Source organism: Bactrocera oleae, chromosome 2, assembly GCF_042242935.1.
Source record: "Bactrocera oleae isolate idBacOlea1 chromosome 2, idBacOlea1, whole genome shotgun sequence".
In the NCBI taxonomy this organism is placed as follows: domain Eukaryota; kingdom Metazoa; phylum Arthropoda; class Insecta; order Diptera; family Tephritidae; genus Bactrocera; species Bactrocera oleae.
The window spans coordinates 40,029,157-40,054,043 of NC_091536.1; the positions used below are offsets into that span (position 1 = coordinate 40,029,157).

The following is a 24,887-nucleotide window of genomic DNA, read 5'->3' on the forward strand; positions in this document are numbered from 1 at the left end:
TGGGAATGTCCCCTGTGATAGCGATTTACTAAAAATATGAGATATTGGCTCACAGAGTCCTACCGCACAACCGCGTAGAAATATATTTGGTAGTCCATCGTGGCCAGCACCTTTATTTATATCAAGCGATGCTAGCTGTTTGAAAACGTCATCAAAACTGGCATCCATGTCAGATAAGTTGCAATTTACTCCAGAATTGCCATTATGATAAGTTGAAGCAGCAGGTATGGCCATTGAGTTTTGCGTATATCCAGCATCATTGGATGTATAGGTGTTCTCGAAAAAAGATGCAAATAAGTTGCTGATTCCTTTTCCAGTGTTTGCTATTGAATTGTTCCATCGAACTTCCGCTGATATATCTGTGTTTTTTTTTCTCTTATTCTTCATGAACTTCCAGAAGGCTCGGGTGTTTGTCTTGACGGAGTTTTCTACCAGGGCCACGTAATTTCGATAACATCTAGCTCTTAATGTTTAGCATTGATATCTTAAGCTCGCAAACCACTTATAGTTAGGTCTTGTGCTCCTTTGTTTGTAGATTGCATGTGCCTTGTTTTTTGTTTTATTTTGCGTATAACTTCCAAGGTAAACCAACACGGATAGTTGCCGGGTTTTTTAGCATGCCGCGGAAGGAATCTATCAACACCTTCATGCACTTTTTGGGTAAAACCAATTCAATTTTCATCTATACAGTCAAGTTTGTAAAGGTCGATCCAGTTCGTTCTGATGAATAATTTATTCCAGCTGTCGTAATATGCACTCTTGAATACATAGCTGGTTGATACTTCAGGTCTAATATGCGTATTAAACTCGAGGGTGATGTCTATTGCTGGGTGATATTTGTCCTCTTCTATAATGGCTGGTGTCCTACATAGCACAATATCAGCGTTGCTAAAGCACAAATCCAGGGTCTTGTGATGATTATTCAAGACATTATTGAATTGCTGGCATCCAAGCATGGATAGATTTTCGTAGATTATTAGGGAACACTCTGCCCTTGCTGCTAGGAAGATTATAGTCACCTATTATCAGTAGATTCGCATCCGGTAGTTTGTCTCGGACATACGGCAGTCAATTTATATGAAGCAAATATGTGTCAGTAGTTGACAGAGGAGGAATATATATACTACCGATGACAACCGCATCCGGTAGTTTGTCTCGGACATAGGACAGTCAATTTATATATAGCAAATATGTGTCAGTAGTTGACAGAGGAGCAATATATATACTACCGATGACAATATCTGTGTTAATACCTTTAATTTTAATGAATACTTGTTCCAGGGTGTTGTCGTTTATGAAAATCAGCTCAGATTGAATAGAACGCTTTACTGCGATGAAAACTCCTCCTCCACTTTCAAGACCACTGACCATAGGATACCTATCTTTTCTATAGATGTTGTAAGACCTGTCGACAACTTCACCATTAGCTATTGAGGTTTGGAGCCAAGATTCTGTTATGCATAAGACATCTGATTGACTACTGGCTGAGGCTAATTTAGTTCTGAGACCTCTCGTGTTCTGATAGTAGAACTGTAGAGTTACGGGTTGTTTTTGTCGACAATCTTTGGTTTTCTATGTACATATTATATCAACAAATTGGATATTGTGAACAGCGTGTACAAAATTACGTTCATGTTACCCAGAGTGCATTGTATACATATTTTTCTTACATTTAGAATTTACCCTAAAAGAATTTTTTGACCCAGGAATATAGAAGAGATAAGTATCAAACAATATCAGGGGTGTTGTTGAATCCAAGACAGATTTTATTTGATTTTCAATGGTGTCACAGTATATGAATGAATTTTGGTCTCATCAAACATACGCAAAACCTTTTCGGAGTAGAGAAAAAAATTTTCGGAGTACAGTTAGCTTTAGTTGGATTTTTAGACCATAAATGGTGGAGGAAGTTGTGTACGGAGAGTTTATTTGCTAGGTACCCCACAACCTTTCCTTGTTCTGCTAAACATAAACTTTACATAAAAAAGTGAATATACCATAAAAAATATATAAGAACAGTAATCTTTGAGATTATATATATTTAAAAATTAATTCGTGAAAAATTAATTTCGTAACGCAAAATATTATACGTGCCCATAACAAGAATGCACTTAAGTTTAAAAAGTCTACGCTATTATATTAATTAAATACCACTTTTCTTGTTCTTCTTTGTCTGTACTACCTTCTCCAACCGTTTGTTCATGAAAAATACGAGAGTTTTAGTGATTTCAGACGTAATTTGGTTCCACTCATCCAAACCATACTTTAGTTTCTGTTTATTTCTGTATGTTTTTTTATGTGTGCGGGATTTTACTTTATCTCACAAATGTTATGTCGGACATTGTATGCTGGACATATATTTGGTATGTCGTAGTCGATTTTGGATAGGTAGAAGTTTAACCTGCTACAGTATCGAACACAAAGTTGCGCAAAGGTCGCTCTAGATTCTCGTGGCAACTGTTGTGTTGTTGTTATAGCGGCAGAATTCTGCCGGGTTGACAGTCCTTGGCCGGAATAAATCCGGGTCCGTTCCGGTTACGTAGACCCGACTGTCGTGGGAACGGACTCCTGGCAACTCGAGCTCTTCGTCTGTGATAGGTGGTGGTTTGACTCCAAGTACGTCATTCACTGAGAGAGAGTCTGTGAAAGTGTTGATGGCTCCGTTGTAAATGGCTGTAGAAACTGCTTGGAGAAGAGCTCGTTGCCTTCCTCAACCAGAAGCATACGGCCCTCACTATGTATGTGTTCGATTGGGGACATCAAGATACATCTCTTGATAGTCCGGAGTGCAGTGTTCTGGCATGTCTGGAGCTTCTTCGTCCGCGTTGCACTACATCCAGGCGACCATATCAGTGCAGCGTAGTTTAAGACCGGTCGGCCTTAAACTTGCCTTGTAAGTCGCCAGCAACGTTTATTCGTCTTTTCGCCATGAGCTGCCGGCTAGCGATTTGAGAATTTTGTTGCGGCTCTTTACTTGACAGTTATCGCGGTCGTGTGAGGAGTAAAGGATATAATGCCAAAAATTTAAGGGTTATTGACCGTCGGAATTTTAGATCCAGTCTGTACTCCTTCCTCCAGTTTGCGAATATGGTCGCTGTGGATTTAGTGGGGGAGAGTGTTAAGCACCTTGCAGTGAAAAAGCGAGAAAGGTCGGAGAGATAGCCATTTAATTTCGATCACATGCCGCCGATTCCATTGCCCGACGCCAATAAGGATCTTGCATTCATCAGCGTACGAAGTGATGGAAAATCACTCTGGTGATTGATTGAGTTTCGATATATAGAAATTAAATTTTGGCCTCGAAACAGTACGGATTATTGTACACCGCTCAGGTACTCCATAGCTCCAACCTTGGAAGGAGCGTGGATTATTCCATGTTGGTGATCTGGTAGACTCAGGGAGTGAGTGAAGGTCGGGAGTAGCAAGGCCATAAGTGTCTTCATTACTGGGGAAAGGAGAGTTATTGGACGATAAGACTCCCATTTGTTGGCGGGTTTCCTAGGTTTTAGTAGTGGTACCACTCTTCCGACTTTCCACACATCGGGTATTTGAAGAGTGGTCAGCGACAGGTTGAACACCTTGGTGATGGTCCAGGATGACCAGGGCTAATTGTTTTGAAAGATTTTGCCTTATTGATGACACTATGAACCTAACCATCTGTGAAGGTAAGTGGCGCGCAGTCTTTTGGCATTTTGCGCATCCGTCGGGTAACACATCGTTTGGTCTTGTCTGCCGAAGAGTGCAGTGTGTATAGCCGTTGTATTTTAACCCAGTTGTCATGTTTACTCGGATTAGACAAGGCCTTGACAGTAGTCCAAAGCTCACTTACACTGGTGGAGAGGTTGCAGGACTCTACCCAATTTTTCCGCTTATGTTGGTTTACCATTTGCGGAATCTCTTAATTGAAATCTCTTATTCGGGGATCACAGGGATTGGCATGGCGTAACACTCTTGCCTGTGTGTTCTTTGCTCCTCAATAGCATAGTATACAGATAAGGAGTTTTACTATGGTCGGAATACAACAAACAAAAAGGGGCTGGACCAAGGTGTCATGCGACCTGACTAAAATAGTCCAGTCTCGATCGGAGCCAACGGATACCTGGCGCCTTACTTGCGTAGCGGAGGCTATGCAGAAATAGGTGCAAGCTGCGCTGATATATGTGGTGCTGGAGGTGCTATTAAGCAATCCGGGTCGGCCACCTTCATACACAGATGTCGGCTGGTACCAGTGCGGTCGTACTATATAATGCTGCAATATCCAGGTAAGGGAGGTATATCCCGGAGCTAAATTGGTAGCGGTAGACAAAAAGGACATCCCGTCCAGACCAAGGGCAAGGGTCTAGATCTCGGCTACACCATCACAGCCGGACCAGATTATGCAGCTCATAAGAGTCTGCAATCCGCGTCTGCCTACGGAGGGGTGAAAATTTATCAAGGCCTTCGAGGACCCCGTAACAGGCCTTCGAGGACCCCGTAACCTACAAATCAAACCTTTATACAATTGTTAATGCATCTTCTACAAATTAATCTCCATCACAGCAAACCAGCTTCAGTAGCCTTATTTAACCGCGTGACAATAGAACAAACAGAGGGTGTCCTCATTCAGGAGCCATAGGTAAATGGAGGGCGTATTTGCGGATTGAGGACACCGAACTACAAGCTATATATGGCTAACTTAACGTTTTATGCTACATCGTTATAGCAACCATGACACAGCACCAGTAAGCTGGGAAACGAGCGCAAGTAGTTACCCGCTGGTGTCAAGTTATATGCCATACGATGAGGAGCATGTGCCACCTCTGCTGGTAAAAGAGTTGGTCCGGGATAGCGAGGCATCCAAGTGCATGACTTTACTTGGATGAACAACACTCTTTTTCGGTTCACCGATATATTGAATGTATTATTGAGGAAAGGGCAGATAAAGTCAACGACTTCAGCAATCATAGGAAAATGAACTGGCTGGTGCACAAGCAAGAGCTGGAAAAACGTATCCCTATGATTCTGCCGTTTCAACCCAAAAGCAAGGAGAACCTCCACATCTTCGTTAAACGATTCACCGAAGTTTGCCGGCAATAACACGAAGTAGAGGTAGAATAAGACCTCCTCCAGTTCAGTTTAGCTAAGCTATCCCAAGGCGAGGAAGATTGGGATAATTACTACAACATCCTAATGTCATACAAAAAGGACGTTAGGAGAGCAAAAAGCAATTCTTGGAAATCTTTTTGCAATAATATCGAGAATACGGCGGTAACGTCTCAATTTAGGAAAATATTGGCACAATCGGTTCAATCGATTATTTTACTTTTCAAATGACCGCATATCTCGCCCTTGCTGCTTCATATGCATAATTATCTGTGTTACAATACACATTTGATGTATTTTTAGACAGTAGGCTCAGGGTTAACGGGACATATTGTTGTTTGTTTGTACATGCATATGTATCATTACACTTCTATACGCGAAGACAACTTCGATTAGATATGTTTAAATTGCCTAAATTATTTTATTATAAATAATAATTTCTTTCCCTCAGCAATATGTTCAAATATCTTTGAACATGCTTATCATTGACAATGTTGAGACAGTATAAAACATAGATATATGTATATGTACATAAACAAACGCGTAAAAACATATAAATTTACATGTAATACGCATGCATTAAACACACAACAATACAAACATATTTATTTAAGATGCACATAGAATCATAAACTAAGACAGGGTTTCAGACATCACAGGAAAAGTGGCAATATGAGCCTGCGGCGACAAAGCGGTGCAAGATAGTCCACTGCTTGGTAAATACTTTACGTAAGAGTAGAGGTGTGTGGCACTTACATAGTTGTCACGTACCACCAAGCGTACCGCTAGTAGACTTTAAATAGTTTCTTGACGACCTAGCTAGGGATGTTCAAACAACAACACCCAATTTAATAGCAAGGGATTTAACGCTTGGGCTTTGGAATGAGGAAGTCGAACGACAAATCAAAGTGGAAATGCCTTGCTCAAAGCATTCTCACTACTTGCCGTCGTACTGCTAAATACGGGATCCAAGAACTCATTTGATCCACTCTATATGATCAATACCAGTGGTAGCATCATCGAACGGATCATATGTGATCGGGTAGAAAAACGCCTTGAAGAAGTAGTGGGTCTTTCTGACTTTCAATACGCTCGACAATTGACGCGATTAAAAAATCTGACCGAAATAGCAGGCAAAGCTACTGAGGGCAAAAGGTAGTTGTACGTCTCTAAGGAATACTGTGCAGTCGATACCTTGGCTGTTAAAAATGCATTCAATTCTGTGTGTTGAGCCCACATAAGTCAAGCATTAGAGACCCTTAAATAGCCATCGTATCTCCTGCGGATTATAAACAGTTAGTTATCTAACACCGTGCTGCTATATGACACAGATGAAGGTGTCAAGCGATAGAAAGTGACTGGTGGAGTACCACAAGGATCGGTACTGGATCCACTTCTATGGAACATATTATATGATGGAGTCATTCGCCTTCCGATGTCGAAAGAAGTGCAAATAATAGGATATGCTGACGATATTGCGGTGACAATCGGGGCAAAAGAACTACACCTGATTGAGCGCATACGCAGTACTGTTGCGCTGAGAAATAAAGAATGGCTAACAACAGCGAAGTTGCAACTGGCGGGGCAAAACACAGAAGCTGTGTTAATTTCCAGCAGGAAGAAAGTGGTATCCATCACACTGAATATTGACAGACATAGCATCACGTCACAGTCATATCTAAAATACTTAGGCGTAATAATTGACGCGAGAATCAACTAAAAAGTAAATGTCTAGAAAGCCTGTGAAAAAGCTGCGCTTGTAAACACGGCCTTAAGTCGAATAATGGCTAACATAGGTGGGCCTAGTCAGAGCAGAAGGCTACTATTGACAAAGGTAATGTATGCAGCGCCTTCCGCAGTGTCGCACGAAGCCTCTGGAGTGATATCTGGTATAATGCTACCTGGTATAATGCTACCTGGCATAATGGCCCTGGAGTATAAGAAAGTGTACGATAACAGCAAAAATATAGGCAGGCCTCTCACAGCCATAGTCCGCGAAGAAGAAAGACGGAAGAGTATAAATGAATGGCAAGCACGGTGGAAGACGTTGAAACCTGGTGTAATACAAAACATGGCAACGTTGACTTTTATTTGACGCAGCTCAGTGGGTATGGTTGTTTTATGGAATACCTTTACAAATATAGTCCCGATAAGGCGGAAATGTGTTCATATTGTGACAGTGAGAGAGAGAATACAAAACACGTTTTTTTCCTCTGGCCGCAATATGAGACAGAGAGAAAATATTTGGAACCCCAAATTTTTGAAAGACTAACACCAGAAAATCTTGTGCTACACATGCTACGGTCAAAGCAGGCATAACAGCCAAAATCAGATTTTACATCCCTAACACGTTCTAGCCAATAGGCTTAGCTACCCCTGCGATGTAATACTTAACGGTAGTTCCGCATGGGAATCGTAATAAAGCTATTGGTTATTTTTCTTGAGATGTTTTGTTTTAGTGAGTTAAAGTCTCACACTACTATTGTAAAGGCAACAGTGTCTTTCAATGATTTTTTTACATCTCGCAAAAAAAAAACATATCACACATGCACCAAAGGTTACGACAACCTTGGCGTCATTAAACCAATATCGTGATACTTACAGTTGGACGAATTAGAAAAACAAAAAATAATTATTTATGTTGCACATGCACATAAATTGAGTTGTATACTTCAGGGGGGGGGCTAGGGTTTTTACTTTCGAAAAATCGATTTTTTTTTTCTCTCTTATCTTATTGTTTAACATTTCAAGCATATGTCCTTAAAGTTTTAGGTTGATAGAAGCTATATTTTTAAATTTATTGTCTTATTAATATCCTGGCCTTTAACGCTCCAACCAATAGTTTATAAACTTTAGACGCGTTTTTCTCAAAACTAATTTTTCAAAGTCCGTGTTCACTGTCAGTTAACTACTTGACCGATTCATTTCAAACTTTATACACATTTTTGACATATAAAATTTGTTTTTACATTAAGGGTGTTTAAATGAAAAAAATTATCAGAGAACGTTGGGGGGGGAAGATTTGATGCTAATTTAACAAATTTTTCTTGGTTTTTTTCGGATAATTTCCAGCCGAGCTATGGTGAACACCGCAAATTGTTTTTTTCTCAAGACGTTCTGGGGGAAGCTCTGTTACCGGCTTATGCTTCAATATTCCTGCATGAACAAATTACCCTATATTATCGAAAGTATGCTTAATAATGTACAAAAGGTCCGAATAAAATTACTCAATCCATATGTAAGAAAAAAAATTGGCAAAAAAGTATTTTTTTTTACCTTGACGGAGTCGCTTGTGTAGCAGCTGGAAAGAAGAGAATAACATCCGTTCCCACGACAGTCGGGTCTACGTAACCGGAACGGACCCGGGTTTATTCCGGCACTGTCAACTCGGCAGAATTCTGCCGCTACAACAACAACAACAAAGAGAATAACATAGCTTTATTAGATTGGTCTTCACAGTCGCCAGATGCGAACACGATCGAAAACGTTTGAGAACTTATGAAGATGAAACTACGCGGAAAAAAGATGCGATCAATAAATCATGTATTATTCCGGGCAATATGCCGAAATTTATTTATTTAATTATTTAAGTCTATGAACATTAGTTCTTACAGACTTATAGAAAATTATAGCATAATAAAACAGGGGCATCAACTAGTCCACAGCTTTGTTTTCCCCTATCTTTGGAATAAACTTAAAAGGGCGCAGCTTGATACCAGAAAGCCATACTGAAGAAGAAAAAACGAAATTAAGAAAAGAGGACACACCTAGCATAAAATTTACCCACTATTATTAATATTAGTATCTTTTTTAATAAGTTTATAACATAAAAGATGTTGCCTATCAACATGAGCATTTTTACCAATGAAATATATAATCTCTGCCTCAGTAAGAGAGCTCTTAAAGGCAGACAAATGAATTCATTCCATGGATATGACGACATCGAGATCACATTTGGCATTAACACCAACAACAGTTGAAGCAGCCGGAACTTTTTGCTCCTATTACTCACTGTTGATTTCAAAGTACCATTGGCATTAATAGAAGTCGAGTTCGAATTAACAGGACAACTCATGGTATCATCAAAGGCAGCTGACTGAGCAGTATTAACAGCATTTTTTATGCGGTCAGGCTTAGCAGCAACAATTGGATTGTTTTGAGCACTGGCATGCGAGTGAGCATTGACCTTCCTAACAACAGCCTCAGTATATGTATTGGCGCAGTTTTAACAGCGTTGGTAACGGCGGCAGGTATCAGCAGAAATAAAAACAGCAACAGCGGCAGTGGTAAGAGTGAAGCTGACAGCAGATGAAGCAGCAGATAATGCATTAGATATTAATGCAGCCTCAGTATACAAGTATGTATTGGGACAATTTTAAAGCAGCGGGAGCTAAATAATCCATACTCACATTTTTATAAGACACAAAAACAGCAACATTGGACGGAGAAGCATTTGTACCAACAACAGTGGCAGTAGTGAGAGTGGAGCTAGCAGCAGATGAAGTGGCAGAGGAAGCATTCGATACGTTGCCAGATAATTTGCTCTGCACATTACAGATCTCTAACTTTACAAACAAGGAATTCCGATCATCATATAGTTGTTGGGTTAATGAGAGAGCCTCAGAGTTTTCACTTCTCAGTGAAGTAACTTCAGCAGAGATTTTTAGCAACAAATTTACCTCATTAAAATAATGATGATTCAACAAGGGTTCTATTAATTCATTTTGTGACTGATCAACACTTTGTTGGTGCAAATTTACAGTAGAAGTAATGAGAGGCTGAACATTACATACTGTTGGCGACGCAGGCGGCGAACGAATTAAATTTCTCCGAGCTACAGCCCAAACTTTGAAATAAAATGCCTTATTAGATTTAAGCAAAAAGTGTACACCAGCCTGTGATAAATTGACACAAGGCAGATAAAAAACTTCGTTGCATCTTAGGCTGAGCACGATCTACTCTTAGACCACAAGCGCACGGCATTAACACAAAATAGCGTTTGAGTTACGGAGGAAAAATAAGCACGTCCACTCCCTGTGACTTCAACTCACATGTATTTTTTATAATTTTGTGGACCTTTTTTAAGATATTTTTAACTGTTATCTTGATGCTGCTAGCAGGCGGCGGCTCTCCAAGCAGATGACTGCAAGGATGGTTACTACTACTATTTAGAGAGAGTTCGTTGTGTTCCTGTGTGTTAAAAACCTCAATTGCCCAGCTGATAATGAAAATATTTAAACAAAAAAATACTTATATCTCTCATTAATGTTTAAATTTAACGTAAGGTGTCATAAATTGTGCAAAGAAAAAACATTTAATAAACTTGAGATCAATAATGCGATCTCTAAAATAGGCGTTCCATTCAATAGCATTTAAAAATTTCAGGAGTTTAAATTTTCACTTTTCAAAAAAGGTGAATTTATTTTGTAAACGTGCTGGAAGTATTGAGTGCAATAAAAAAAAAGATGAATACAAACAGTATACTCAAAGGATTTTGTTCAAAACTAAATATCAAGATATAAGTGCGTATGTATGTATAAATATCGAATTCAAATTTTCAAATTAATACAGTTCTTCTAGATGCGTTAATCTTGCAAAGCAAAGTATTTTTTTTTTCAATTCATGAATGTATTTAATAACTTGAATAGCAGGGCGAACATCGTAGTTGCACAATATGTAAATTTTTTTTTTTGCATCTTCGAAAATTGTTTCACCCCTATTCAACACAGATGAAAAAATCACCGAACACACACAATATTATCGGAATGGGCCTGTCTTGAAAACAGTAAACTATGACTAATTTTTATAAAGACAAAAATTATGGGCGCGATGGGTGCTACGTTTTTTGAATTCATTCACTAAATCAGATTCATCGTTAATTTGGAAAGACTTCATCATTAGGCCAAATAATTTTCCGACCATTTAATCTATAAGGATATGTATGACCTTATGTCCGGTTTATAAAAAACGAGCACAGTTAGGGATATATTTTGTGTTATTATGTACGCAACGGTTGTTTAAAATCTGATTCCACATGCATTCATATCCGTATACAAATTTACATGTCCGTGAAAATTTACCTAACTCTTGGAAAACAAATTTCAAAATTTCACGTTCAAATTGAGAGTTGAAGCATTAAATGAAGTTCACTCCGCGCTTCATTACTCCATTTTTAATATTTTTACTTTAGAATACACACGAGGTGTGTTTAAAAAATAACGGGAGTGTAAGAATTATGCGGGTTTGGAGAGTCCAATTGTCAAATTTTTGTTATTGTGTTGATATACTTGTCCCTGAAGTACAATAAAATTTTCATCTGTATTCACTGTATGCTTACTTTGCCTGTAGTAGTCGCTAAGGTTAGACGTGTTTTACGAACGTGGCGATTTTCGTGTCGTGTTCAATCATATCAAACTTTTGACAATTGGATTCTTCAAAAACGATTTTTATTTTAACAGACCTCGTATGCAAGGGATTATACCTAGAGGTCAGCAATCTTAAAATTTGCGAGAATAGTGTACTTGTATGCCCAGTTTCACCCGAACATATCATATATTAACTTTTCGTTCTAAAATATACCTTACCTAGTGGTTCCAGAGCGTCGATAAGCCTTTTAAATACACTGATAAGTCGCGTGCAACGAAAACACCAATCATTATAAAACATGACAATATAAGGTGTGGACTTGCTGTTTGGAACTATTTTCTTCTCATAATTCTTAATAGTTATGGAGATTCTGTGATAGAAGCTGATGTCATTGTCCGCATTAAACTGTTTTCCAAAAAAATTTTCAAATTGTTCCGAGGAAGTTTTACGGTATAAATCACTCTTAGCTGCAAAATAATGCGCATCTTCACTGCGTATTCCATGCTGATCATACATGCGTCGTCGGTCAGGGTCACTTAGCAACTCATAAGCCTGCTTCATTTTAACGAAAATCTTATTCGCATCTGGGTGTTTATTTTTATCAGGATGCCTGTTAAAAAATGATTGCAATAATTAAAAACTTTGTATATTCAAGGAAAAAATAATGCTCTTCGACAATTCAAAAATGATCGTATGAACAAAACAATACCCTTCACAGATCGTGTGCAAAACTTCAGATCGATATGTCAAACACTAAGGAACTGGTTCGCGTATGTACAGACGGACATAGCTTATTCGACACAGCTCATCACGCTGATCATTTATACATATACTTTATAGGGTCTCAGACGTTTCCATCTGGGTGTTACAAATTTTGTGGAAAACTTAATACATCTCTCTGGGAATAAAAGTAAAGCAATTTTATTTTAACAAGTAAGGAATGTCCAAGTTCGGGTGTAGCTAAAAATTTTAAACTTTCGCAATTTGCAAGGATCAAAAGAGTAAAAATGTAAATACAGGTGTTAATAAAACTTTATCAAAATTTTTGCAAATGATCTCAATATTCATTATTCGGCGAAATTATGAATAGATTAGATTACATATTTTGTAACTCATCGATTTGTACTATGGGTTAAATCACTTATAAGAAGCAGATTATATATATACGATTAAAAGTTAACCGGTAGTTTGAAAAATATTATCTTAGGATAGGAGAAGTATTGACGCAATTTTATTCATCTTAGACACAAAAACACATTATTATAAATAAGTGTCTTCCGAATTCAGATATCTCACAGAATGACTGAAGAAGTTTGAAGATCCTTATATTAGGTACATGGGAGACAGAGGAAGTACTGATCCGATTTCATCCATTTGTGGCAAATGGGCATTTTACTATCAGAAAAGATTCACTCCATCCATCCATTAATAATCTCACTGACTAACCGATATTTGCGTTAAAATTGGTATCTGGTGGCTTGAAAAGCAATATTCCATCATCAACCATTTTTTGACGAGGGATGAAGCCACTAAACTTAAAAAATATGTTCTAAAAAATTTTGGCGTGGTTGTATTCCGATTTAGCCCATTTTCACATTGTAGCATAACGGTCTGAGGAAAAGTTATACACCATACATACACCTACGGCCACGCGGAACTTACCTCTATACTTTCATACATTTTTTTTCGGACTTTTTCGGGATTTTCTTCAAATTTGTTGTTTTTTATTTTTGTATTGTTTTTAGTAAGCACAAGTAAACTTATTATATTACTTTATTATAATTACGATTTTAATTTTAATTAATTTATTTCGTTTATGGATAATAATAGTCTTTCTTTAGTTATACAAAAGCGTTCGATTTTATTGTTTTTAAATTAATAACGCAACTAAATTTTGTGTCTTAATTTAAATAAATAACATAAAACATGAATTTTAATTATAGTAGAAGTTGAATTAAATTAAAAAAATAAAAACTTATAAATTTTTCATCGCGTGTCAGTCCCTTTTATTTCGAGCTCATTTTGTAAGCCTCACAAACTTTCAATTATTTAGTCTACAACATAATCAGGGGTGTTGTAGAATCTGATAGTTGTCAGAATTAGAATTGAAACCGACAAAAACCAATTTTATCGGTTTTGTTATAGGAAACAAAACAAGAGGATTTTTGCTGACAGATTTGAAACGTAAGTGAAGAAAATAATTTATATTATTGTTTCGATTTAATTTATCGTTATTTCTATAGGGGAAAACATAAGAATAAAACAAAAAATGTCATAATTATCGAGTTTATTGAAAAAATCAAGATATTTTAAGAGAATTTACAAAACGTAACAAACGTAATTTAACACTCAAATTCGTCTTTATTCAGTCGATAATGTGTTATAAATCTGTAAAGTAAGCATGTATACAAACATACAAATAAATGCAAGCCAAATTTCACATGCGACTCCTCTGGTGATTACTGTGATCTTTTAATATATTCCTTTTATTTTTTTTTCGTTGCTTTTTTCTTCAAATAAAATAAAAGCTAAAATAGCGGAACTCATTGTAAACTTTTGTAGACTACATTCAGCATTTCGAATCTATAAAACGCTTCCTAATTTGCAAATTTTGTCACATTAGTAAACAGCTGATTCAAATATTGGTTTTGCATATGTTCGAAAAGACGCAAATCCAATCAGATTCTGTGACACCATTCAAAATCAGAATTGGTTTGCAATCCTGACAACTACGCAAATCTGTCTTGGATTCCTATACCTATTTATAAATAATATTACCTATTTATAAATAAAAAATTTGATACCGAAGAAAGTACCGCTATAAAATGTTGGCAAATATGCGTAACACTTGGAAATTTTAAATGGTAAGTAGTACGTGACAGCAGGTATAGGAGGACGTGGCACCGGACAATTAATTTTTACAACACTTCTTATTAGCCCTTCCGCGCCATCTTTACTGTGAAATTTAATGTTTCTGACGTGCTGTACTGAGTTGTCGCACTTTTATTAGTTGTTAACATAACCGGTTTATGAGGTGGGGACCTCACACTGTATGTTAAGGTGCTAGGGGGAAATGTGTCCAGCAAGTTTGGTTAATAAAGTTTTACTAGTTTATTACATATGATAATAACCCAACGATTACCCTCCTCCCGCCCAACCGACGCGAGGGGCGCAATCCGCATACGTGCGGCATTAGCCGAGCCAGAAAAGGCAATAGAGTGAGTGTTGAGATCTAAAACTGCTCAGCTACAGAAACAAAAATTTCAACAGCTTAGATTTATAGTTATAATATAATAAATTGTTACATTTTCATTTATTAAGAGAAAACAATAAAGTCTTTTTAATTTTGAAAAGTGAGTCAGATAAGTCAAATGTGCTGGAATGATAATTAAGATCATGACATATACGGCGGAATGGCTCGTTTAGTTCAAAATTTGATCTACAGGATTTTAACAGTAAAGGTCTAAACTGCCTCGAAAAGCGAATCGGGATATTAAATTTAATTTCAGACAGGAGAAAAGAACTGCAAACTGTTCCATTCAAGATTTTCACTAAGAATATTATGCCAAGCATTTTCCTACGACTAGAAAGTGTAGGTAGATTAATAAGTTTTAAACGACTAGTGTATGGAGGTAGACTTGCCCTAGAATCCCATCGGAAATGCGCTTGGCGAAAAGTAAAAATTGTTTTTGAACAACAGAGCCATATTCCAATATAGGTCTAACCAAAGTTGTATAAAGTGTTTTAGTAATATACGGATCTCTAAATTCTTTAGACCAACGTTTAACAAAACTGAAGGCAGCTTTTGCTTTCAAGACCATGGTGTAAATATGAAGACAAAAATTAAGCTTAGGGTCCATATTAACTCCCAAATCAACATAGTTAAAAACTTGCTCCAGAATATGGTGTTTTATTACATAAGAAGAGGGGTGCACAGATCTACGGAAAAGCACATCGTCTTACATTTATTGAGATTCAATGGCAAATCATTTCTATCACACCATGCAACCATATTGTTTAAGTTTGTTTGTCACAGACACCTTTCCTCAGTTGAAGTGTATGATTTAAAAAGCTTTACGTCGTCAGCGTATAATAAAATTTTTGGGAACTCAATTGCTGAAGAGATATTGTTAATAAACAACAAGAACAGAATCGGGCCAAGATGACTACCTTGCGGAACACCTGAAGAAACATTAATAGTATCTGAAGGTGTATCCTCAAATATCACTCGTTGTGTTCTATTATAAAGATAGGAAGCTACCCATTGAAGAAATCTTGGCTTAAAGCCCAGTAGATCAAGTTTATGTATGAGATTAGAGAGGTTTACTTTATCGATAGCTTTGCTAAAGTCTGTGTATATAACATCCGTATGCTTATGTTCCCTAAAACCCAATGATACATGGTTTACAAATTCAAACAAGTTTGTTAGAGTCGATTTCCTTTTACGAAATCCATGCTGAGATGAGGAAAATAACCGAGAAATCGAAAAGGTTATATGGTCAGTGATGATAGCTTCAAAAAGTTTAGGTATAACTGATAGTTTTGCGATACCTCTATAGTTTTCAATATTGGATCTAAATCCACTTTTATGCAAAGGAATTATAAATGACTGTTTACATATTGAAAGAAATATACCGTGTTTAAAAGAGGAATTAAATATCCTTGTCAAGGGCAAGTAAATATATTTGGCACTATTTTTTAGGACTTTAACTAAAAGATGGTTTTAACTTGTTTAATTTAAGTAGGACGTCTTCTTCAGAAATAATTGGAGCGTTAATTAAAGTATTCGAACACAGCACGTGCTGATAAGAAAAAGTTTTGGAAGAATTATTACAGTAGTTTGACTTGAAACATTCTGCAAACATATTGGATATAATAACATTGTCAGTTGAAATGATAGATTTGTATTTCATCATTCAATTTGGAAATCCTGCGTTTGGAGTTGACGAAATCATAAAACGATTTTGGATTACTTACAACATTCTTTTTTACTTTATTTAAGTAATTAGTATAACATTTTTTGTTTAGGTCAAAATATTGTCGAAGCAATACGGAATATTTAGAATAGTCGACAAGTGAACCGGGTTTTTTTAAATGTTTAAAGGTTCGAGTTTTTCTGTTTTTCAATTTATGTAACTCTTTCGACTACAACGGACTACTACTTTTACTTCTATTAACAATTACTATTGGACCATACTTTTCAAATAATTTCGTAATAATGTTATTAAAATGAGAGACACCCAATTCAGTATCCCCATTATAATTAGGCCATGACATCTGTTAATCCCTATAAAAATATTATTTTTACTTAACTCAATCATCTTAATTTTAGTTGGTATAGCGGAAATATGCTCAACAATGAAAATGCTGAAGTAAGCAAGATCTTTTCCGTATTAAAAACATCATTTCTGTATTGAATTGGATAAATAATATACGTTCACAAATGAATAACTACGAAGTAATAACGCACAACATACATGTTATGTATGCAGCAGTTCTTTTAAATTCGTTTCCTCGTGAATGCATATCTGAATTACTTATGTAATTTATTGATTATTCACTTTCCTGTTAGAATTTAAATTTGTCTACTATTTGCCAAACAGCTTCTCCACAAACAATGTACATTATCTGTCAAATACATCGCTATTGAGGTTGGCATGAAATATATTTAGACAACAATTGCTAAACATCAGCAATGTATAGTCCCCATTGGCAATATTGCTAGCAATTCAGATTTTTAGCAATCTTTACTGTCCCTTTATTTACACAATAAGAATCCTACATACATAATTAAGAATTAATAAAAGAAATTGTTTTAGAATTAACAATTTTTCGCGGGATTATATTCACCGCGATTATAAAAATTAAAATTTAATTTTGAATGCGAACATCGGTATTCAAAAATTAAAATTTAATTTTTATTGCAACATTTTTAAAAAAAAAAAACGCAACTCTGATTCCAACAAAGCGTGTCTCAATGGAAGAACATGGTCTTTATATAATAGTAAAAAATATGCGAAAGAATTCAACATTCATTATTCGATTATTAAGTTATGTTATAGGTCATAGTCAGTTTTATTCGCATCAATTAAAATTATGCTATATTATATGAGTATATGCGATATAATCCTAACCGAAGAAGCTAAATTTAATACATTGAAATAAACGTCAACCATAAGATGGGAATTAATTATATTATATTAGGGACATGAGGTTCATTCTAAAATTTACACCAAATATTAGGTCAAGTAAAAAGTTCGTTTGGTTTTTATCTCAGAGATGGCGTTATTGTCCATGGTACTAGTGTTACGTGTCGCATCATGTCATCCCATACGGCGCTGAAAACGTGTTTGTGTAAGTTTGTCTTTGACAGTTTTTCGATTGATTTACTCAGTTCGTTGTGAGCGCTCGTCAAAGATGGACACCAGCAAAGAGAAAATTCACTATATTATACAATTTTTCTTCGATCAAAGCGAAAAAGCAGCCAAAGCGGCTGAAAACATTAATTTAGTTTATGGGCCCAATACTGTAAACGAACGTGTAGCACAAAAGTTATTTGCTAGGTTCCGTTCCGGTAATTTCGATGTCAAAAATGCACCACGCGTCGGGAGGCCTGTCGTCGAAAATTGCGATAAAATCATGGAAATAGTGGAAACAGACCGTCACGTGAGCACTTATTTAATTGCTGAGGAACTAAAGATAAGCCAGAAAACCGTTTGGAACCATTTGCATAACCTTGGATTCAAAAAGGAGCTCGATGTTTGGGTGTCACACGAACTAACGCAAAAAACATGATGGACCGAATTTCCATCTGCAAATCGACCCGTTTCTGAAGCGGATTGTGACTGGTGATAAAAAGCGGGTAATTTACGACAACATCATAGTTACATATTTAACGCTCTGCCACTTAATTTCATTCAAGTATCACACATTTAACATAAACGGTTTATAGTCAGCTGGAATGTTGGAAATTACTATATAGGGTATTTTGGGGGCAGAGAATGGTCGAAGCTTTTTGCAATAACCACTTTTAACATTCTTAAGGTATACTCGAGAACATATTTTCAAGCAATTTTATAAATAAATAACTCACACAGTATACAGTGGGTATTTCATATACTACATTTATTCACATTTTGTCGGCGTTAGAATATAGTATGACCAATATTACACGTCCACTTAAGTTTTTTAACGGCATCGTGCATACAGACCGATATACATATGAGGAATAAGGCTAACCAGAAGTCTGAAAATCTTATAATAGGTATATGGGAGATAGAAGTAGTATTGACCCGGTTTAACCTATTTTTAGCATTACTACATATTGATAACAGAAACAAGTAAGGAAGTCTAAGTTCGGATGTAACCGAACATTTTATACTCTCGCAAAGTCAAATGTGGTTTTCACCTAAAGGTGGGCGGTGTCACACCCACTATATAATTTTGAACGTGGTTCCTATAAAATAATCTTATACCATCCCAAAGATAAAATTTAATGTCTCTGGCTTGTTTAGTGCTTGATTTATCGCGCTTTTAGTAGTTTTCAACAGTACCGTTATATGGGGAGTGGACGGGGTTGTCACCCGATTTCACCCATTTTCACACCGTCGATAGAGATGCTAAAAACATTTGTTCCCAGTGAACTTTGTTATTATAGCTTCAGTGGTATAGAAAATATTACCAATTAAGAGTGTTGTATCTTGTTGTGGAGCTTAGTTATGGTAATTTATTTGTTTTTGATTAATGTTGTTTTGTGGCGTGGCAGTGGTCCGATTACGCCCATCTGCAATACCAACCGTTTTACGGTACCAAGAAACATATCTACCAAGTTTCATAAAGATATCTCAATTTTTACTCAAGTTACTGCTTGCACGGATGGTCGGACGGAAGGACGGACAGACAGTCACCCGGATTTCTACTCGTCTCTTCATCGTGATCATTTATACAGTGTATCACTAAAGTAAGTATGCACCATGATTAACAGCCGAATAAGTGAATTTATTGCCACAATAGTTCGAAATTTATTTATTAAAATATATATGCAAATGCTAAGGAACCAGTAAAAATCATATTACAAAAGTATGTATGCAGTTCGCTAATTTATGTTATCGAGTAGTCTTTTTGTGATTTATTTGCGAGAAAACCCATCAAAATTGTTTCGTTGTGTACATACAAACCTTTTTTAAAGTTATAAATTGAATTTCAAGTTTTTTGGTATTTTGATAATGGCTCCTCGAGGCAAAGAACTTTCACAAGATATGAAAGGTTTAATAATAAAATTGTACAAAGATACTAAAAGCCAACGCCAAATTGCAAAAGACGTTAAAAAAAGCAACGCTACAATCCAAAAAATTATTGAAAAATTTAAAGAGAAGGTATTACCAAGAATCAACCAAGAACTGGGCGCCCGAAAATTTGCACGAAGCAGGAACGCAGAATAATTGTGCGAAAGGTACAGAAAAATCCCAAAACAAGTGCCCCTAAAATACAGGGGGAAGTTAAAAAAGAAACTGGCAAGACTTCTAACCCCCAAACCATTCGTCGTGTATTACATAATGCTGGTTTCCACGGTCGAAACATCCGTAAAAAGCCATTTGTAAATAGTACTAACAGAAAGAAAAGAATTGAATTTGTAAAAATGCACGAAACCAAAGACCAAAACTTTTGGAATACCGTTATTTCTGACGAGATTAAATTTAATATATCTGGTTCCGACGGACGTGAAAAAGTATGGAGAAAAGTAAATTCAAACCTCACTAAACTCAATAATGGTGTGGGGTTGTATGGCGGCTTCTGGTGTGGGAAATCTGGTTCTGATTGACAGGATAATGGATAAAACTATTTATCTCAACATTTTGAAGGATAAATTGAAGCAAAGTGCATTAAAATTGGGGCTTGAGCGATCATTTGTCTTCCAACAAGACAATGATCCCAAGCATACAGCTCACGTTGTCAGAGAATGGCTGCTGTATAACACACCAAAGCAACTAAAACCACCACCTCAATCGCCAGATTTGAATGATATTGAACATTTGTGAGAACATATTGACAGGCAAATAAGGGAACATTAAATAAAGGGCAAAGATGACTTAAAGAAAGCACTCATAGAGGAATGGGGAAAGATTCCAACTTCTGTGACTCAGAACCTGGTAAACTCGGTTTTTGATTGAATGCATACTTACTTTTGTGATGTGATTTTAAGACTTTTTGTAGATTAAGCCGATCTGGCTAAAACAAGAATTATTTCTCTATTATGTTTTGTTGTAAATATGAAGCTAAGACTTTGAAGAATGAATAAAATTATTTTTTTTTTTTTGTTACTTACTTTAGTGATACACTGTAGGTATATATATAACCCTATATCTAACTCGATTAGTTTTAGGTGATACAAACAACCATTAGGTGAACAAAACCATTATACTCTGTTGCAACAAGTTGCGAGAGTATAAAAATGAGAAAGAATGGGTTTCATTCAGGTATCTCCCATACCATCAACAATATATAAGGAGTAATAAAGTCAACCGGATGTTTGAAAATCCTGATATTAGTTATATGGGGGCAACGGCCAGTTTTCAGCCAATTTTATCCATTTTAGGCATACAGATGCACCGTTATTAGAAAAACATGTATACTTTATTTTATTAAGTAATTTACATATTGGCCGATATATGCGGTATATAGCCAGAAGTTCGAAAATGCTTTTATTAGCTATATGGGGGCCAAGCGGAGTATTGACCCGATTCAATGCATTTTTGATAAACAGACATAATATTATCAGGAAAGAATTCTATCTGAATTCCAATTATATATCTTATACATTAAACGATAGTGTTTGTAAAAAGACAACCATTAAAACTGGGGTCCACATTTTCGGTATATACGGGGTTGAACAGTTATGGCAGGATTTTGACAATTTTTAGACTTGAATTGGCATATTGAAGGCACTCGATATATTCATTAGTGCGTCATTTTTATACTAGAAAGTCAAAAACTCAGATGGAATTTAAATTTCTGTTATATGGGAAGTAGGCGTGGTTGTAGTCCGATTTCCTACATTTTTGCACCTTAACATAAGTATATTAGAAGAATGTTATGTATCAAATTTGGAATCGGTGGAGCAGTTCTTGGGATATGTGATTTCACCTAAAAGGGGACGGTGCCACGCCCACCATTTTGATACTAGCTCCTATAAAGTCCTTTAAAATTTAATGTCTCTGACGCATTTAGTTATTGATTTATCACACTTTTAGTAGTTTTTAACAAAACCGTTATATGGGGAGTGGGCGGGGTTGTCATCAGCATTGTTCTGAGTGAATTTGGTTTTTATAGCTTTAGTGGATTAGGTGATACGCACAATAAACCTATTAGAGGACGGGGCCATGCCCACCTTCTGAAAATTTTGTAACTGCGGATGCCCCTTCTTGATGCGACCTTATTGTGGAGCTTAATCATGGCAATTTATAAACTTGGAATCAATGGTGCGATCTTTAAATTAACCACTTTATCAAAAATATTTTAAAAACTTCAAGAGCTCAAATTTTCACTTTTCAGAAAAGATATTATATTAGGTCAAGAAAAAAGTTCGTTCGGTTTTTATCTGAGAGATGGCGTTATTGTCCATAGTACTAGTGTTACGTGTCGCATCATGTCATACTATACGGCGCTGAAAACTTGTTTATTCGCGCTAAAAGTTTGTCTTTGACAGTTTTTCGATTGACTTACTCAGTTCGTTGTGAGTGCTCGTCAAAGATGGACACCAACAAAGGGAAAATTCGCTAAATTTTACAATTTTTCTTCGATCAAAGCAGCCAAAGCGGCTGAAAACATTAATTTAGTTTATGGGCCCGATACTGTAAACGAACGTGTAGCACAAAAGTCATTTGCTAGGTTCCGTTCCGGTAATTTCGATGTCAAAGATGCACCACGCGTCGGGAGGCCTGTCGTCGAAAATTGCGATAAAATCATGGAAATAGTGGAATCAGACCGTCACGTGAGCACTTATTTAATTGCTGAGGAACTAAAGATAAGCCAGAAAACCGTTTGGAACCATTTGCATAACCTTGGATTCAAAAAGGAGCTCGATGTTTGGAACTAACGCAAAAAACATGATGGACCGAATTTCCATCTGCAAATCGCTGCAGAATCGCAACAAAATCGACCCGTTTCTGAAGCGGATTGTGACTGGCAATGAAAAGTGGGTCACTTATGACAGCATCGAGCGCAAACGGTCGTGGTCAAAGCTCGGGGAAGCGGCCCAGACGGAGGCCAAGTCCGGATTGACGACCAGGAAGGTTTTGCTGTGTGTTTGGTGGGATGGGCAAGGAATCATCTACTGCGAGCTGCTCCCCTATGGCCAAACGCTCAATTCGGCCCTCTACTGCCAACAACTGGACCACCTAAAGGTAGCACTCATCCAGAAGAGGCCATCTTTGATCAACAGAGGCCGAATTGTGTTCCATCAGGACAACGCCAGGCCACACACCTGGACCTGGCACCAAGTGATTACCATCTTTTCCTGTTCATGGCGAACGCGCTTAATGGTGAGAAGTTGGCCTCAAGAGAGGCCTGTGAAAATTGGCTCTCCGAGTTTTTTGGCAATAGCGACGCAGTCTTCTACGAGAGCGTTATAATGAAGTTGGCATCTCGTTGGCTACAAGTTTACGAACAAAACGGCGCATATTTATATTTGACTTAAATCGGACAAATGTACACAAAGTTATCATCTTTTCAAAAATCAATAAAAAACCGAACGAACTTTTTACTTTACCTAATATTTGCACAATACAAAATGAATGAATAGAAAACAATGAAAACAATACAAAAATACACGGATGACTCCAGAAAATATTGTGCATGTTCCTGAATGGGGTGTACCCTTAGCGTGCAGTATGAATCGTGCATGCCATGCCGTCTATTACTGACGGTATCTATGAAGGATTCCCCTTCGTTGAGAAAAAAAACAAAATACACAAGTAGTATGTACAATACTTGTATATTGGAAGCAAGTAGCGTAGTGCTAGTACGTTACCTAAAATTTACATATAATAACAAATCTTAAAATTTACGTATTTTGTCTAGTCTCATGAATATTGTAATTCGCAAAGTAAAATATAAATTAAGAGCAAATTTTATTTATTGGGTACATTTTAGAAAAGCATCCCCCGAATTCGAGGTTAAAATGAATATGTACGGATAGCGGAAGGTCTCCAGATTAAGATAATGTATATATCTACATAGTTGTCGCTGACTTATGGCTTTTGAGATATTTGCATTTAACGTTCCAAAATTTAACTATTTAAAGTGTGTGTTCCTTCAATTTATAATGAATTCCACCTACACTGGGCAGAAAAAGTCTATACGCAGAGATAATAAATTGTTAGATAAAATAACTTTATATACTTTTTATAAAAACCAATTTATTTGATATTCATTACAGGACATTAAATATGTAGTTTTATGAAAAGTGATTAAATAGCAGACAATAACATATAAACAAAACAAAACATACGGACGAATAGAAAATGCTTTAGAAAAAGTCTGCAACTACGAATTCTTTATATATCTATTATAATTTAATAGGAAGTAGGATATCCCCAACGTTTAAAAACTTCCGTTAAGGGTTTTGGGATGGAATACACAAGTTTGGAGATCTCTGTCGAAGGGATGTAAGCCCTTTCCTCGTGGAGCACATCCTTGAGCATATCCTTTGAGGTAATTGTGTGTTGGCGGATTTTACGTAGCACTGAATCTCATGAGCGCTATTTAGAATTAAAATCTGATTATTCTGGTGGTGTTTGAAGCTGCTTAGGAACGTTGTAGAGTAACTTAAGCTTAACTATGTCTGCTGTATACTTCAGGACGTTATCCTGTATAAAATAGGAGTCCCTTCCAACACCAAATTCTACCGCTTTTTGCTTTAAATTTATTTTTGAGATATTAAGGTATGCATATTGATTCATGGTGGACTCTATAAATTCCATTTGGCACACACATTTACTAGCTATACTTCACCGCCGTTCTTCATAGTATGCATCAAGATTTTCTTATTGAGTGCCGTGCCAGTTTTTCGCGATAAAAATCTTACGCCCCTTGATTCCAAAAACGCAAAACATGCTTTCATTAGAAAAAGTAACTTCCTGCCAAAACTACCGGGACTTATTTAAGTACTCTTTCGCGACACATTATGCACTTACCTATTGAATAGCGATATGAATGAGTTCTTCTGTGCGACTTGAGTTTGACCATAAAGTTAGTAAGTACTGTGTAACTGTAAATCAAAGATTTTGTGTCACTTTGCAAAACATTACGAATTTTACGCTGTGCTAGTATTTTTGGCCGTCCTGGACGCGCCGAGATACAAAAACGGCGGTATGTTTGTAATTCTTTTTTATTAATCTTTTTATGAAAGAATGTGTTCTTCCAACAATTCGACCGATTTC

At 36.5% G+C, this 24,887-nt stretch overlaps 1 protein-coding gene across 2 annotated transcripts in view; it reads right to left on the bottom strand.

Moving 5' to 3' along the window:
• l(3)80Fg (dnaJ homolog subfamily C member 16 l(3)80Fg) overlaps nt 1-24,887 on the bottom strand; it is a 405,661-nt gene that overhangs the window by 293,975 nt on the left and 86,799 nt on the right. For both annotated transcript variants that reach the window (XM_070113021.1, XM_070113022.1), the window contains exon 2: nt 11,667-12,058. In XM_070113021.1, the coding sequence (XP_069969122.1) occupies nt 11,667-12,058 (392 nt within the window). The remainder of the gene's footprint in view (nt 1-11,666; nt 12,059-24,887) is intronic.